The sequence below is a fragment of the Danio rerio genome, chromosome 12 (genome assembly GCF_052040795.2).
Source record: "Danio rerio strain M-AB ecotype USA chromosome 12, GRCz13ab, whole genome shotgun sequence".
Lineage (NCBI taxonomy): Eukaryota > Metazoa > Chordata > Actinopteri > Cypriniformes > Danionidae > Danio > Danio rerio.
In genome coordinates, this window is record NC_141032.1 from 3867501 (window position 1) to 3885229 (window position 17729).

At 38.7% G+C, this 17729-nt stretch overlaps 1 protein-coding gene and 1 long non-coding RNA gene across 12 annotated transcripts in view; both read right to left on the reverse strand.

Annotated features, from left to right (window-relative positions):
- tanc2b (tetratricopeptide repeat, ankyrin repeat and coiled-coil containing 2b) overlaps nt 1-17729 on the reverse strand; it is a 267309-nt gene that overhangs the window by 78658 nt on the left and 170922 nt on the right. For 3 of the 11 annotated variants that reach the window (XM_087275640.1, XM_087275639.1, XM_087275638.1), the window contains exon 1: nt 1509-1672. The exons of the other annotated variants lie outside the window; for them this stretch is intronic. In XM_087275640.1, the coding sequence (XP_087131766.1) occupies nt 1509-1527 (19 nt within the window). In that variant the 5' untranslated portion in view covers nt 1528-1672. Of the gene's footprint in view, nt 1-1508; nt 1673-17729 lie in introns of those variants that run through there. 11 annotated transcript variants of the gene reach the window in all.
- Nucleotides 12552-14913, reverse strand: LOC147841259 (uncharacterized). The gene is made up of 3 exons (XR_015503811.2): nt 14741-14913; nt 14264-14701; nt 12552-13358 (listed from the first exon to the last, which is right to left on the reverse strand). It is a non-coding gene; the product is annotated as an uncharacterized LOC147841259 (long non-coding RNA).

The window sequence follows — 17729 nt, forward strand, 5'->3', positions numbered from 1 at the left end:
ACAATTTGAGTTGAACTTTACTACATTGAATTTGTTCGTTTGAATTCAGCCCATATAAATAGCCTGCAACCACTTATATGGAAGTTTTTTCCTAACAAAATGAAAATGAAAATTCAAATGCTTAAAAGATCAAATGATAAATCAAATGCTCAAACTATAAATCAAATGCTCAAACCGACATTGCAAATGATAAATCAAATCCTCAAACTGACTCTGCAAATGATAAATCAAATGCTCAAACGGACTTTGCAAATGGTGAATCAAATCTTCAAACCGACTCCTCAAATGATAAATCAAATCCTCAAACTGACATCGCAAATGGTGAATCAAATGCTCAAACAACTCTGCAAATGGTGAATCAAATCCTTAAACGACTCCGCAAATGGTGAATCAAATGCTCAAACAACTCTGCAAATGGTGAATCAAATCCTTAAACGACTCCGCAAATGGTGAATCAAATGCTCAAACTGACATCGCAAATGATAAATCAAATGCAAATGAGGTGTCAATCAACCAGCATGGGCGGAGCTTTAAGGCTTTAAGGATACGACGTGGAATAGTGCATGCAAATCTGAACGCCTTGAAAAAGTGGTAGCGCTACCGGTAGTTGTCAACAACAAACTCTTCCGCCTTAAAGCTCCACCTATGCTGGTTGATTGACACCTCATTTGCATTTGATTTATCATTTGCGATGTCAGTTTGAGCATTTGATTCACCATTTGCAGAGTTGTTTGAGCATTTGATTCACCATTTGCGATGTCGGTTTAAGGATTTGATTTATAGTTTGAGCATTTGATTCACCATTTGCGATGTCGGTTTAAGGATTTGATTTATAGTTTGAGCATTTGATTCACCATTTGCGATGTCGGTTTAAGGATTTGATTTATAGTTTGAGCATTTGATTCACCATTTGCGATGTCAGTTTAAGGATTTGATTCACCATTTGCGATGTCAGTTTGAGCATTTGATTCACCATTTGCGGAGTCGTTTAAGGATTTGATTCACCATTTGCAGAGTTGTTTGAGCATTTGATTCACCATTTGCGATGTCAGTTTGAGCATTTGATTCACCATTTGCGGAGTCGTTTAAGGATTTGATTCAACATTTGCAGAGTTGTTTGAGCATTTGATTCACCGTTTGCGATGTCAGTTTGAGGATTTGATTTATCATTTGAGGAGTCGGTTTGAGGATTTGATTCACCATTTGCAAAGTCCGTTTGAGCATTTGATTTATAGTTTGAGCATTTGATTTATCATTTGATCTTTTAAGCATTTGAATTTTCATTTTATTTTGTTAGGAAAAAACTTCCATACACTTACCTTAAAAACAATGTGGTAAATCCAATCTCAGTTTGCAAAATCAGAATCAGAAACACATTTTAAGTAAACCAACATAACGAAAACCCAAACAGACAGACTCCTTTCTCAATCGTTCATTCAAAGAATAAGAGAGAAACTAAAAGTGTCAAAAGAGTGAGGGAAAGGATGAGAAATAAAATGAAAACACACCTGTTCCCTTGCATGCCATTCCTCCAACACATCACACATTAATAATCCTGCGTCCAACAGAGCGAATGCACACGCGGAGGTGAAAACACAAGCAGAGCGGCATGTCTGGGAGGGACAGAGTGTGTATGTATGTGTGCTCTTCAGTCATGGGGCGTGTTTCTAATGAGTCTTTAGTGAAACATTCAGCTGTTTTGAGGAAGGTCAGGAATGGGCTCTCCTGCCCCACAAAACAACACAGCATTGAATAAGGAATGCAATGGCAAAACTTATGAAAGGACAGCTGTGATGCTCTTCAATACCATGTTTTTAGCTCAATTTAACTTTAATTATTAACTTATTTCTCTGTTGATCCTTCTTTGAATTATTGCATGAACTGACAATGGACATAAGAACGATGAGAAACTGAAAGAAAGAAGCTTTATGTATTTAATCTGATATATTTTCAGATTAATACTCGCTATTAAAGGGGTAGTTCACTCAAAAATTTACTCATTATTTACCCTCCTTTAAATGGTTGCAATCCTTTAAAGAGTTTCTTTCTTGGGTTGAACACAAAAAAAGATATATTGAAGAATGCCGAAAACCTGTAACCATTGACTTCAGTGAGAAAAAAAACAGTATGGAAGTCAATGGTTACAGGTTTTAGGCTTTCTTCAACACATCTTGCTTTGTTTTTAACAGAAGATAGAAAGTAAAACAGGTTTGGAATAAGTGAAGGGTGAGTAAATGATGACAGGAGCTTCGTTTTTAGGCGAACTATCACTTTAACAAACAATTGATTATGTCTCATGCCTCAATGCACTCTTGTTGAGTTGGGTTTACTGCAGGTATTGGGTAGGATTAGGGATGTAGATAATAGAGAATATGTATTTTATAACTAATAAACAGACATTCAATCATTTCCCCTCAGCTTATTCTCTATTTCAGAGCTCACCACAGCAAAATGAACCACCAACTATTCCAGCATATGTTTTACACAACAGATGCCCTTCCAGTCGCAACCCAGCGCTGGGAAACACCCATACACACTCATTCACACTCATGAAATATGGGCAATTTAGTTTATTAAATACACCTACAGCGCATGTGTTTGGACTGCAGGGAAGCACCTAGAGGAAACCCGCGCGAACATGGGAAGAACCTGCAAACTCCACACAGAGATGCCAACGTCTGTGAGGCGACAATGCTAACCACTGAGCCACCGTGCAGCCCTCATAAACAAACAATATTTTAATAACAGGCAAGTAAAAAACAATTATTTATCATGTGAATTAGTACTTCAATTAGATAATTTGTGAAAATGTTAAATGTAGAAATTTAATTCTGTTATTTAATACTGAGTACGGTATGAATGAATATTTTCACACTTTAACATTAAGTTGTGAGCAAACTCAGATTTAAAATTGATTATTGAATGACTTTATTTTTTTAATCATTTAAAAAACTGTTATACCTGTTTTGGAATCATGTATATTTAACACTATTTTATCTATTCATTCATTCATTCATTTTCCTTCAGCTTAGTTTCAATTTAAGGGGTAGCCACGATCAAATGAACCACCAACTATTCCAGCATATGTTTTACACAACGGATGCCCTTCCAGTTGCAACCCAGTACTGGGAAACACTCATACACACACACACACACACACACACACACACACACACACACACGCACACACACACACACACACACAAACACACAAACACACACACATACACTAAAGCCAATTTAGTTAATCTAATTCACCTTTAGCGCATGTCTTTGGACTGTGGAGGAAACCGGAGAAACCCACACCAACACAGGGAGAACAATGCAAACTCCACACAGAAATGTGAGGCGACAATGCTAACCACTTAGCCATCGTGCCACCCAACACTAAATTTTACGCGCTTAAAAATAAAGGTTTGTCATTGTTATTGATTGAAAAAAAACAAAAAAAAAAAAAAACAAGGAAGCTTTATGTTTCTTCTGATTATTGAAATATTTTGAACTACTATTTTGCTAAGAAAGAACGATTTTTGGTCACAATTTGATTTGTGATACAATTCTTGCTACACAGTAAACAAAAAAGGATTTTGTGATTTATGTTTTTATTTTTATTTTTCCCCTCATTTATTTATGCATTGGAATTGTCTTATGTGATCTTGACTTTTCTTCCAACAACATTTAACTTTGAAAAGTTGGAAAAAGTGACTTTAATGAACATTTTGCAAAGTTTGAAGTGATATATTATCTGGGTTGGTGTTGTATATTACGCTACAAATACCTTGCAATAAACTGCCAGTACATTTTCTGTTTTTTTACAGACTTATTTCTTTCTATATTCATTTTTATATTTTTTCAAGCTACTAAAATGTCAAAAAAGTCTGTTTTTAAACTGTAGAGTTGAATTTTCAACATCAAAAGTTGACAGAGCAGAGATTAACATCCCATAATGCAATTCACAACCGTAAATAAACCAAACACACTGGTTCCATCACTTAATACCAACACTGTTCATTAACAGATATTTTTACAGCATATAAGCAAACTATTAACTGATTTTTAGAGCAACAAGTGACTGAGTTGCTTTTTATTAATAGTTAGTAGGTATTTTTTAGGATTAGGGATATAAGATCATACTTTATAAGCACTAAGAAACACTTAATAAATTAATAATATCAACACTATCTCATTCTAAATACTTAGCCCTATATACATTACTGGAGATCGCGAATTATGTAGCCAGAAGTACGTATGGCTGCATTTTCCTCTTTAAAAAGAACACTACGGGGCCAGTAGGACGCCGTTCCTTTTCATGCTACCAGCTGACTGCTTACTTCCATGTGGATGGCTTTTCTGCCGTTACTAGTTTGTCCAGTGGCTCGCCATGCATGTTGGATGATTCGAGATGCAGAACGTAGTTGGCCGCGATGACGGAGTTCGAGTATGGCGTAGAATAGTTCCAGAAAACAGGTAAGACAAAAACAAATGCCAAAAAATAAAACAAACAAGTTAATCACAGGGTGAGAATGTGGTAAAATCTGAAAATGTGGTTAAAATCAGGCGGCCGTGATTTGCATTTAAAAACACTGTCGGTTGGGTTTAGGGAAGTGGGTGGTCGCTGGTCAATCGGTGGTTTTGAAAACACTATCGGTTGGGTATAGGGAAGGGGATGGGTGGTGGATCATTCGATCAGTCAGTCAGTCAGTCAGTCAAAAGCGGCTTCTGGTGGATTTACATGAGAAGAGCAGGCGCCAATGGCACTTGCAAGAAAATTTTGAGATCTAAAAAAGCGTACACAGCGGCCTCTGGTGGATTTACGCAGAAGAGCAGGCGCGAATGACACCCGTGAGAGAAATCTGTAATCTGAAAAATCATACAAAGCGGCCTCTGGTGAATTCGTGAAAACAAAAACTGCAAAAAACGTAGCTCCTGAGACGTATTTTGGCGCTCTCCAGAAACGTATACAGGGGTACGTAATCAGAATGGGCCTGGGTTGAATAATATTCACGCTAGTAGTTAATAACTGGAATACTTAACCTAAAGTGTTACCAAATATCTTTAAAGAATTTCTCATTATAAAGTTATTTAAGGAACGAAAAGCTTCTTCTAAGGAATTTGCTACAAAAACCAGACACAGATGAACATATGTCTTGGAGGAAAACCTGAGAAGCAAGACATGACACTTTTCTTCCTTTCTATCCAATCCCTCAACTAGATCCTATGCACACCGTGAGAGAAAAATTCCTGCGCAACAACAACAAGAACAGAAAAACCGGACAAACAGCTTCAGCAAATGAGCCCGTAGCAATAATGCATGTGCTTGATGATACAATCTTAAAGCCGAACAACTGACCCACAGTGTCAACATTAAACAGACGTCTCAACTTGTCTGACAGACACACCCTCCACAAACTTGTCATATTAACACTCTAAACATCAACATACGACAACAATTCTCCACTTCAACACACACACACACACTCAAAAACACTAACATCTAAGTCATTAAATATAAGTCAAAAATGTCATTTATTATATGCGGTATCAAAAATGAGTACAAAACCAAACAAAGCAGGTAGAAAAAGCTGTTTAAGACATCAATTGCAGGCTACTGCTTAGTATAATACATAAAAATGTCATTGAGTAGGAAGCTGACTGGAGTTTAAATCAAAATTGTGCGTTTTAGGACAAATTCTTCTCACCTTTTCCTCTAAACTCATTTTTTTTCCCAGTAAGTGAAGCATTAGGTTAATCCGACATGTCTGTGTGATATGGCAACAATGATAGATAACACTAAGCCAGATTTAAATACACATTCAAAGGGCCTTGTTTTGGACAGGTCGGACCTGACTGACAGGCAGCGCAGACTTCATCACACAGGTATGAGAAAAGTCAGATGCTGGAAAACAAATCCTGTCTGAAGCTTGATAATTGCTTTTAAACTTCTGGGATTTGACAGTTAAAAGCTAGAAGTCTTTAACAATACTGTTAGCTGGATAAACACTGCTAACATGTTTAGAATCTGGCTAATATGCTATTAGCACGATTCTGAACCCAGTCGGTATCCTACAGATTGTTAGTATCGACAAACTACTGTTTCAGCACGATGCAAACACATTAGTAGCATGTTTGACTGTGTTTCTAGCAAGTTTCTAGCATGACCTACCATGTTGGTCTGGGTTAGTTGTTAAGCTTTGCTAGTCAGAAGACAGTTTACACAATCTTAGCACATTGTTGGCATGTTTAAACACAATACTAGACATCCAACAAAACATCTGACATTACTAGCATGAAGTTAGCATTCTTCTAGAATGTTTTTTTAAGTTTCTAAAACGATTAACCATGTTATCCTGGGTTAGTTGTTTGGGTTTGCTTGTCATAAGACAACTTATATACTCTTAGTACATTGCTAGCAAATTTAAGCACATTTCTAGCACATTTCTACCATCTTTTGACACTACTAGCACAAAGTTAGCATTCTCCCAGCATGTTTACCAAACTACTAATGTATTATGCTAACACATTGGTAACATGTTTTAATGTGATGGTAGCAAGAATGATTCACCATGTTGTCCTGAGTTAGATGTTAAGCTTTGCCAGTCATAAGACAGTTTACATAGCACAGTTTACATTTACTGCAAGCACATTTAAGCACAATACTATCTTTTGATCACTACAATCTTTTGAGACTACTAGCATGAAGTTAGCATTTTCCTAGCATGTTTTACCAAACTACTGTTTCAGTGTGCTGCTAACACATCTGTAACATGTTTTAATGTGTAGATAGCATGTTTCTACAATGATGTACCATGTTGTCCTAGCTTGGTTGTTAAGCTTTACTAGCTAAAAAAACAGTTTACATACACTTAGCACTTTGCTAGCATGTTCAAGCATAATACTAGACACTTTTACAAAACATTTGACACTACTAGCTTGAGGTTAGCATTCTTCTAGCATGTTTCACCAAAAACCTAATGTTTCAGAAGGATGCTACACATCTGTAACGTGTTTTAATGTGTTGATAGCAGGTTTATAGAACAGTTTACCATGTTGTCCTGGGTTAGTTGTTAAGCTTTACTAGCCAAAAGACACCTTACATACTCTTAGCACATTGCTAGCATGTTTAAGCACAACACTAGACACTTCTACAAAACATTTGACACTACTAGCTTGAAGTTAGCATTGTTCTAGCATGTTTTCCCTACTGAAAAATCAGGCTTAAACCAGCCTAGGCTGGTTGGCTGGTTTTAGCTGGTCGACCAGCCTGGTTTTAGAGGGGTTTTGGCCATTTCCAGGCTGGTTTCCAGCCATGTCCAGCCTGGTCTTAGCTGATCAGGCTGGGAGATGACCAGCTAAAACCAGCTTGACCAGCCTAGCCAGGCTGGGAGCCCAGCCAAAACCAGCTATGTCCAGCTTAAACCAGACTGGTCAAGCTGGTTTTAGCTGGTCAGTTTCCAGCCTGACCAGCTAAGACCAGGCTGGAAATGGCTGGAAACCAGCCTGGAAATGGCCAAAACCCCTCTAAAACCAGCCTGGTCGACCAGCTAAAACCAGCCAACCAGCCTAGGCTGGTTTAAGCTGGATTTTTCTACAGGGTTTACCAAACTATGTTTCAGAATGATGCTAACAAATTGGTAGCATGTTTTAATGTCTTGATAGCATATTTCTAGAATGATTTACCATGTTATCCCTGGTTAGTAGTTGGTAGCTTTGCTAGTCAAAACCATTTACGTACTCTATAGCACATTGCTAGCACATTTAGGCACAATATTTACACTCTTCTACCATCATTTGACACTACTAGCATGGAGTTAGCCTTCTCTTAGCATATTTGACCAAACTACTAATGTTCCAGAATGATGCTAATACATTGACAAGTTTTAATGTGTTGATAGCATGTTTCTAGAATGATTTTGGTTAGTTGTTAAGCTTTACTACTCAAAAGACAACTTATATACTCTTAGAACATTGCTAGCATATTTTGGCACAATACTAGAACTCTGATACCAACAATTGACACTACTAGCATGACTTTAGCATTCCCATAGCTAGTGATAAGCCATCTTATAAATGGAATTGTTGTCTAAATGTTGCCTTCGATGAAAGTGAATGTGAATTTACTGGTTTTTTGGATGTCTGATATGGGTATTTAAGAGGTATCAGTAGGAAAAGGTATAGCAAAATACATCAGAATAGCTTGAAGATCTGTGCAGAGAGTTTAGTCATAGCTTGAAAGATAAGGATGATGAAGAATATTAATATTAATATTTAGAATATAAATAATAAGCTGAAACTGTAGATCATTTTGTCGAATCTAAATGCATGACGCCAAATAACTTGACATTCTGTTCCAGGAAAGATCTTGAAAGCAGAACAGGACAGTGTGTGAGTCTCTGTATTGGTTGGTTATATAAAACCGAGCCTTTTTGTGTGTGTGTATGGCTAGATGTTTGTGTATATTTGTGTTTGTGCGCAGAAGTTTCAGCGAGAATGTCAGTGCTGGAAGAGCGTCTATACATAGACAGTCACAGCACCCACGCGCCTGCCTCAAATACACTGCAGAGCTGCTATGTATAGGACACACTGGTGCGAAACGCTCACGTACATCAGCTTTGTTACGTATTAAAACACGTATACTATAGATGATGGAAACGTCTTTTCATTTGAGATCAAATATAGGTGCAAATGAAACTGGATATTTTATAGTCATATTAATATATTACTCTCTATTAATTATAGAAATACAGACAATGATGATGATGATGTAACTTCAAACATTGCACTGTGCATTTGTATATGCTTTTGCATTTTCACGATCTCTGAATAAAAGATTGGGGGCAGGTTTTTGTGCTTTTAAATAACAAAAAGGCTGAAGAGAGTAATTTTCCTTTAAAAGAAAGCATCTATTTCTACTAAATCGCATTTGTCAGCAAGGAGATTTCAAACGTGAATAAAAGAAAACCAGAAAAAAAAAATCAATACAGTATTAAATGACAGTCTGTGTTTTTCAATCAGCAGGACAAAAACGATGTCTAATAATTTGAGCTTAGATATTTCAATATAAAATCGGTTGTTTTAAACAACATATATTTTTTTGTCATATTGATTGTTTAATCAAACACACAATACACCTATTATGCGGGCTGTTGTCTTTGTGTCAATATAGTCCTTGCCAGTGTTGGGGAGGTTACTTTGGATTACAGATTACAAATGACCCTATTTAAAATGTAATAAGTAGTGTAAAGTAAAGTAGTGTAAAGTAACTGATTACATCTGATTACTTTTAAGTTTCTAATGGATATTTTCAACTAAATCATTTTCAAGCGTTTATACCAAGCAGGTGTGACCTTACAGTAGCTCTGTTTACTGTTAGAATCTCAAAATCTTTCATCGCTTAATTAAGATTATATTATTTTAATTTTAAAGTACAGCCACTACAAAACCAGACCTTATAACAAAAAAAAAGTTTTCTGTTGTTGCAAAATCAAAATTATAGTTAGTTGTCTAGGGTGATTTTTGTGGCATTACCAATAAAAAATACGTCAAAGCTTTTTTTGCAATTTCCATTTTTAAGTCAAAGCAACTTAAATCCAAGTCAATCATAATATTGATTAATAAAACTGTCAATGAAGCATATGAGGCAGAATTGTTCAGTTCGGTTATTTACTGCAAATAATATGATGTACTAAACACAAACAAATTATACAACAGCAAAAACAAAAAATCCAATAAAACTAGGTTACACATTTCAAATACTATAGTAATTTATAGAAAAGGGAAATAATTCGGAATAAGCATTGCATTGTACCTATCATGAACTAATAGTAATTACCATTGTATACTTATCTTTACTACTGTAAACTATATATATATATATAGACCTCCTCTCCCTCAGTCATCTTTCCATCAAGGAAATTTTTCATGTTAGCCTAATTGGTTTGTGACATCACCAACCAGAGCGAGAGGTGGCAGTAACTCACCAAAACGTTTGTTGTTGACCACTGAAAAACAGTCAGAAAAAGAAATCCTCATTCTCGCCGTCACATGGCTTTATTTTCATCAGCTAGACACCGGCCTCACAGCTCTATGAATGTCGGTGCCGTCACTTATTGATCCGCGATCAGTAAATGCAGCTTGTGTTGACGCTACTGCGCTACTTGACTAATTAAATAGCGTCGCTACTGAAAAGCTTTTTGATTTAGAAAGAAGCAACGCTACCGCCTTGCTACTGAGAAATTTAGTTATAGCAAAATAGCACAGCTTTAATAAATGGCCTTAGAAGAAGTCATGGTGCATATCAAAAACAGGCAAACCAACAGATTAATATTATTCAACATATCCTATACTTTTAAAGATTTTTTTTTGATGTAACCCCATTTGTAATCTGTAGCATTTTCATAAGTAACTGTAATTTAATTACACATTTTTTCTCAGTAACTGTAACGAATTACTGTTACATTTATTTTGTAATTAAATTCTTAGTTACTCCACAACACTGGTTGTGTACTCTGTTATGGTATATATTCTGTTGTTTTGTTCATTCCAGCTACAGTTGTTGTTGTTTTATCATGCATACTGAGTGACTAGAATGACTTTAAATGACTAGTGTGATAATAATAATAATATTAATAATATTATTATTAATAATAATAATAATAATAATAATAATAATAATAATAATAATAATAATAATGGGCACTCAAAGCGCTTTACACAATGGGTGGGGGGATCTCCTCATCCACCACCAGTGTGCAGCATCCACCTGGATGACGCGACGGCAGCCATTTTGCGCCAGACCGCACACCACACACCAGCTGATTGGTGGAGAGGAGACAGTGATGAAGCCAGTTGAATATGGGGATGGTTAGGAGCCATGATGGACAGAGGCCAATGGGCAGATTTGGCCAGGATGCCGGGGTTAAACCCCTACTCTTTTCGAAGGACATCCTGGGATTTTTAACGACCACAGAGAGTCGGGACCTCGGTTTAATGTTTCATCCGAAAGATGGCGCTCACTGAGCAGTATAGCGTCCCCGTTACTATACTGGGGCATTAGGACCTACACAGACTGCAGGTTGGGCGCCCCCTGCTGGCCTCACTAACACCACTTCCGGCAGCAACCTAGCTTTCCCATGCGGTCTCCCATCCAGGTACTGACCGGGCGCAGCCCTGCTTAGCTTCAGTGGGCGACCATGTGAGAGTTGCAGAGAGCTAGCTGCCGGCTATACCTTATAATAAGGTACCTGAACTTGAGCACTTAAAAGAAAAGACTACAAAAACTTTAAGGGCGTACTCACACTATGTACAGTAGACTTGAACCCGGCCAAAGCACGCTTGTCCCCTCTCCGGTCTCCCCCGACGGCCCGCACTCACATTACATTCGGGCCTGGGCACGCTTACGTCATCGATGATGCGCTGTTCAGTAGAGAAGCGCATTCGCTCAGCACATCGGAGATATCTTTGGTTATATTGTTTTAATCGTTTAGGGATGCGGTGACACGCAGTCAAATATTTCGCCGAAAAGATCAGCCACTTTTGACGCTCATAAACGATCATTAAGCCCTCGTGCTGCAGGAATTAGGAGGTTTGCTGAAGGTGCAGCTGTCATGCAGTGAGGGGTTTGCATATTTAATAAAGTACGACAGTAAGATTGATTAAAAAATCCATATGAGACATTCCTGTAAAAACCAAGTCTCTTCTTCAGTTTCGGGGTCTGGCGCACTTTGCAATCACATTATAAGCGTACCGCGCCTGAGCCCAAGTGAACTGCGTTCTGGCACACCTCTTCCAACCGGGCCAGGGCCAGCCAAGTGAACCATGTCAGAGCCCGATTCAGCGCACTCACACTTGTCAAACGATCCCGGAAACAGGCCTGGGCACGGTTGGGATAGCATAGTGTGAGTACGCCTTAAGTAACATTCAGTACCTGGGTGATAATACACAAATTATTCCACTATTAATATCCAGCTTTTTCTGTCCGTGAATACTGAATTTCATATATGGCTTCTGTTTAGGAACACCTCCATTTAAAGAACAAAAACAGATCATTTTAAACAGCATATGCTCATTCTGAAAATGTAGCCCTATATACATTTCCGGAGATTGTGAATTATGACTGTGATTGGCAGTGAAGGTCATCAGTTCACCGAACTCACCGCTGTTTACTGAGTGTAACCACAGATACAGGGACACTGGATCTTTTTAAGCCGCGATTCATAAGCGGTTCGCTTATAGTCAAGCAAGCTGATCAACGTCACTTTAAAACACTCCAGTGTCCCTGAATCTGTGTTTAGACTCAGTAAACAGTGGTGAGTTCGGTGAACTGATGACCTTCACGACCAATCACAGTCATTTCTGTTGAGCATGTGAACACCATGACCAATCAGCGCTGTTTAAGAACACGCTCAACAGCGCTCAAATGTTAGCGGGAAATTTACGTTTTTTAAAACATCAGTATCGATTTCTACCGAATTCCAGCATCGTGTTAACTTTAGTTTCAACTCATTTTAAAGAAGTAGTTTAAACAAGCGGCAAAAGTCTTTTTTTTTTTTTTTGAGCGCAGGTGAGTGTGATCCTATTCGTAACTCACAATCAAACAAATGAGGGGTTGAAATGACCCACATTCCCCGTGAGCGAGAGCATGCAGATGGAGAGGAAAGCATAAAGCTCTGCCTTGTCCTCCTCCTCCTGTCATCCCTGCATTCCTGCACTCCGGAGAAAACAGATGGTTGCTATGGCAACAGGCCGTGCAGTAGCAACGGTGGCTGTAGTTTTTGGGAGTGGGCATGTTGTTTCTCTCTGCTGTTGTTTTTTCACCCCGATCCCGCATGCTTGCCCAGCGGGAGCGAGCATCCGCCGAGCATGGAGCGCTGGCGCTGTGGCACAGGTGCGAGTGTGAGAGATTTTGGAGAGGCGGCGCACAGATTTATCGGCTACTGAGAGTCACGGCGGGTAGTGAAAAAGCCAACCGAGCTGCATCCTAAACAACAGCGCGATTCTGAGGATGGAGGAGAGCGGAGTCAGGCACCAGAGGACAGCTGATTCACGACTGTAAATGATCCCAGTCATCGGTCATCACACACACACACACACACACACGCAGTGCAGCTGGAGGACTGTGAACTGAATTACGACAGCACAACATCTGCAAAGGCTGCACATCAAAACCAGAGAGAAGCACCATGCACATGCGTCTTTAAAAATATTATTTCAAATTTAACTTTTCCTAATTATTGAAGATGCAAACACAAAACCGACAAGTAATGAAGTTCTTAAAATTAGAACAAACTACAGCAATGAATGTCAGGCTGACATTGCTTTTGGAGGACGATAACAAAACAAAACAAATATCTCACAATAAACTAAAGCAGGGGTCAGCAACCCGCGGCTCTAGAGCCGCATGCGGCTCTTTAGCGCTACCCTTGTGGCTCCCTGGAGCTTTTTCAAAAATGTTCAAAAAGATGGGGAAGGTTAGGATATATTTTTGTTTTAATATGATTTCTATAGGAGGATAAAAAAATGTTTACGTTTTCAAATGCTGTAAAAGTGTGTAGAATTAATATTTATTTTCAACATTTCTGTCAACAAAGATTTGCGTCATAGCCTGCGACACAGGTTTCCATCAGCAGGGCGGGATGCCAGGCAGGTGGCTGTTGTAAACAAACCGGGAGATAATAAAGCATGGAAAACCGGTGGTGACTACATGAAGGAGTCATTCATCAACATATTAGAACACCTATTTGCAGACTTCAAAAACAAAACCAAGATAATACAAAAAATTAAAGATATACCTCTCTCCGCTAAGACAGTGAAGGAAAGGGCTATTAAAATGGCAGGTAACATCACCAATCAGCAAACCAAGGACATTAATTCAGTGCCAGCATACTCAATTGCCTGTGATGTGACCGATATTCAACGCGCTTTTATGCAGGTATGTGAACTCTTACGGGCCGCAAGAAGAAATGATCAATTTAATACCACTGAAAGACCAGAGGCTGTGCTGCAGTGTTTAAATGACAACAAAATAAACACTAACCACCTGATTTCAGTGGCTATTTAATCATGAAGGCTCATTATGTATTTGTAGCCAACTTAGTCATTTTTATAGTAGGCTAATATAGCTACTATAGATACATACAGCATGTGTTTCCTTCATTATAAGGCTTATATAAGGCTTTACATTTTTTGCGGCTCCAGATATATTTGTTTTTTGTTTTTTTTGGTCCAATATGGCTCTTTCAACATTTTGGGTTGCCGACCCCTGAACTAAAGTAATACTGCTCCAGCTTAAGATCCCTCTTTAATATGCATATAAGGAATATAATATATGTTTCTTCATTTAACCAGATAACAAAACACATAAAGATCAAGATCTCATTTACAAGGGTGACCTGGCCAAGAGGTCCAATACCACTGCTGTATGTTGCTGTAATGCTGCTGTATTTTGCAGTACCACTGTTGTATGTTGATATATTATGCTGTATTGCAACGCTGCTGTATTTTGCAGTACATCCACTGTATGTTGCTGTATTCTGCTGAAATGCTGCTGTATTTTGCAGTATGCTGTTTGTTGCTGTATTTTACTGTAATGATGTTGTATTTTGCTTTACCTTTACTGTATGTTGATGTATTCTGCAGTACAACTGCTATATTTTGTCTTACCTCTTCTGTATGTTGCTGTATTCTGCTGTATTTTGCGGTACCACTGCTGTATGTTGCTGTATTCTGCTATATTTTGCGGTACCATTGCTGTATGTTGCTGTATTCTGCTGTATTTTGCGGTACTACTGCTGTATGTTGCTGTATTCTGCTGTATTTTGCGGTATCACTGCTGTACGTATGTTGCTGTATTCTGCTGTATTTTGCGGTATCACTGCTGTATGTTGCTGTATTCTGCTGTATTTTGCAGTACCAATGCTGTATTCTGCTGTATTCTGCTATACTTTGCGGTACCACTACTGTATGTTGCTGTATTCTGCTATATTTTGCGGTACCACTGCTGTATGTTGCTGTATTCTGCTATATTTTGAAGTACCACTGCTGTATGTTGCTGTATTCTGCTGTAGTTTGTGGTATCACTGCTGTATGTTGCTGTATTCTGCTGTATTTTGCGGTATCACTGCTGTATGTTGCTGTATTCTGCTGTATTTTGCGGTATCACTGATGTATGTTGCTGTATTCTACTGTATTTTGCGGTATCACTGCTGTATGTTGCTGTATTCTGCTGTATTTTGCGGTATCACTGATGTATGTTGCTGTATTCTGCTATATTTTGAAGTACCACTGCTGTATGTTGCTGTATTCTGCTGTATTTTGCGGTATCACTGATGTATGTTGCTGTATTCTACTGTATTTTGCGGTATCACTGCTGTATGTTGCTGTATTCTGCTGTATTTTGCGGTACCACTGCTGTATTCTGCTGTATTCTGCTATACTTTGCGGTACCACTGCTGTATGTTGCTCTATTCTGCTATATTTTGCGGTACCACTGCTGTATGTTGCTGTATTCTGCTATATTTTGCAGTACCAATGCTGTATGTTGCTGTATTCTGCTATATTTTGAAGTACCACTGCTGTATGTTGCTGTATTCTGCTATATTTTGCGGTACCACTGCTGTATGTTGCTGTATTCTGCTATATTTTGCGGCACCACTGCTGTATGTTGCTGTATTCAGATATATTTTGCGGTACCACTGCTGTATGTTGCTGTATTCTGCTGTATTTTGCGGTACCACTGCTGTATGTTGCTGTATTCTGCTGTATTTTGCGGTACCACTGCTGTATGTTGCTGTATTCTGCTATATTTTGCGGTACCACTGCTGTATGTTGCTGTATTCTGCTATATTTTGAAGTACCACTGCTGTATGTTGCTGTATTCTGCTGTAGTTTGTGGTATCACTGCTGTATGTTGCTGTATTCTGCTGTATTTTGCGGTATCACTGCTGTATGTTGCTGTATTCTGCTGTATTTTGCGGTATCACTGATGTATGTTGCTGTATTCTACTGTATTTTGCGGTATCACTGCTGTATGTTGCTGTATTCTGCTGTATTTTGCGGTATCACTGATGTATGTTGCTGTATTCTGCTATATTTTGAAGTACCACTGCTGTATGTTGCTGTATTCTGCTGTATTTTGCGGTATCACTGATGTATGTTGCTGTATTCTACTGTATTTTGCGGTATCACTGCTGTATGTTGCTGTATTCTGCTGTATTTTGCGGTACCACTGCTGTATTCTGCTGTATTCTGCTATACTTTGCGGTACCACTGCTGTATGTTGCTCTATTCTGCTATATTTTGCGGTACCACTGCTGTATGTTGCTGTATTCTGCTATATTTTGCAGTACCAATGCTGTATGTTGCTGTATTCTGCTATATTTTGAAGTACCACTGCTGTATGTTGCTGTATTCTGCTATATTTTGCGGTACCACTGCTGTATGTTGCTGTATTCTGCTATATTTTGCGGCACCACTGCTGTATGTTGCTGTATTCAGATATATTTTGCGGTACCACTGCTGTATGTTGCTGTATTCTGCTGTATTTTGCGGTACCACTGCTGTATGTTGCTGTATTCTGCTGTATTTTGCGGTACCACTGCTGTATGTTGCTGTATTCTGCTATATTTTGCGGTACCACTGCTGTATTCTGCTGTATTTTGCGGTACCACTGGTGTATGTTGCTGTATTCTGCTATATTTTGCAGTACCAATGCTGTATTCTGCTATATTCTGCTATATTTTGCAGTACCACTGCTGTATTCTGCCTGATTCTGCTATATTTTGCGGTACCTTTGCTCTGTGTTGATATAATCTGCTGTAACATTGCTGTGTTTTACAGTATCTCTGCTGTAAATGTTGCTGTATTCTGCTGTAACACTGCTTCAGCACTGCAGGCTGCCGGCATCTTATCTTTGGCAGAGTGACATCGCTGAGAGGGGTTTAAGAGGGATGAGGAAAGGCTAAAATCGAAACTGTTTTTCAGATGCTGCTGACCGAGCTCTCAAAACAGACCAAGACAAACCACTCCAGACTTCAGCCATGTGTGGCATACAGATGAGGGTGAACAGTGGAGGAGTGTGCAGGCGGCCCAGACAACCAGGTGCAGCGCTCAGCCCAGCAGAAACTGCATCCCAAAACAGGTGCGAACGTCACTTCAGGTCAGATTTTCAAGTCATTTTCACATAATTATTAACATCAATTATTGATCAGCCTCTTTTTGAAACTAATAAATATAAATATGTGACATAGGGCGGCACAATACTGGAAAAAATGTCATATTGCAATGTTTTATTTCTCTGTGATAAATATTATGATATGAATACAGTTCCAGGTGGTTTGAAAGGCAATTTGTCTTGTTTCTAGTCCAAATATCTACAAATTCTTAGATCAAGTAAAAATATCCCCAGTTTATCTATAATAAGAAGGATGCTCCCGAAACCCTGCAGTGTATATCTGGCAGTATATCATCTATGACTGCCTGCACACGCAAAGCCCAACTCCTAACAGTTGTCTGCGCTAACATGCGTCTGTGAATGCAAAGCTGGAAAAAAAACCTCAATGAGTCACCGACAGATGCCCAGAGCGATACAGAGCAGCTCTGCAGTCCCGTATATATCAATGTAAAGGCTCCTCAACAACACTGCTTTCTACAGACGGGCCGAGATTACACACACACACACACACACACACATGCATGCATATGGAGAAAAGAGGGATGGTGACGACAGAGAAAAG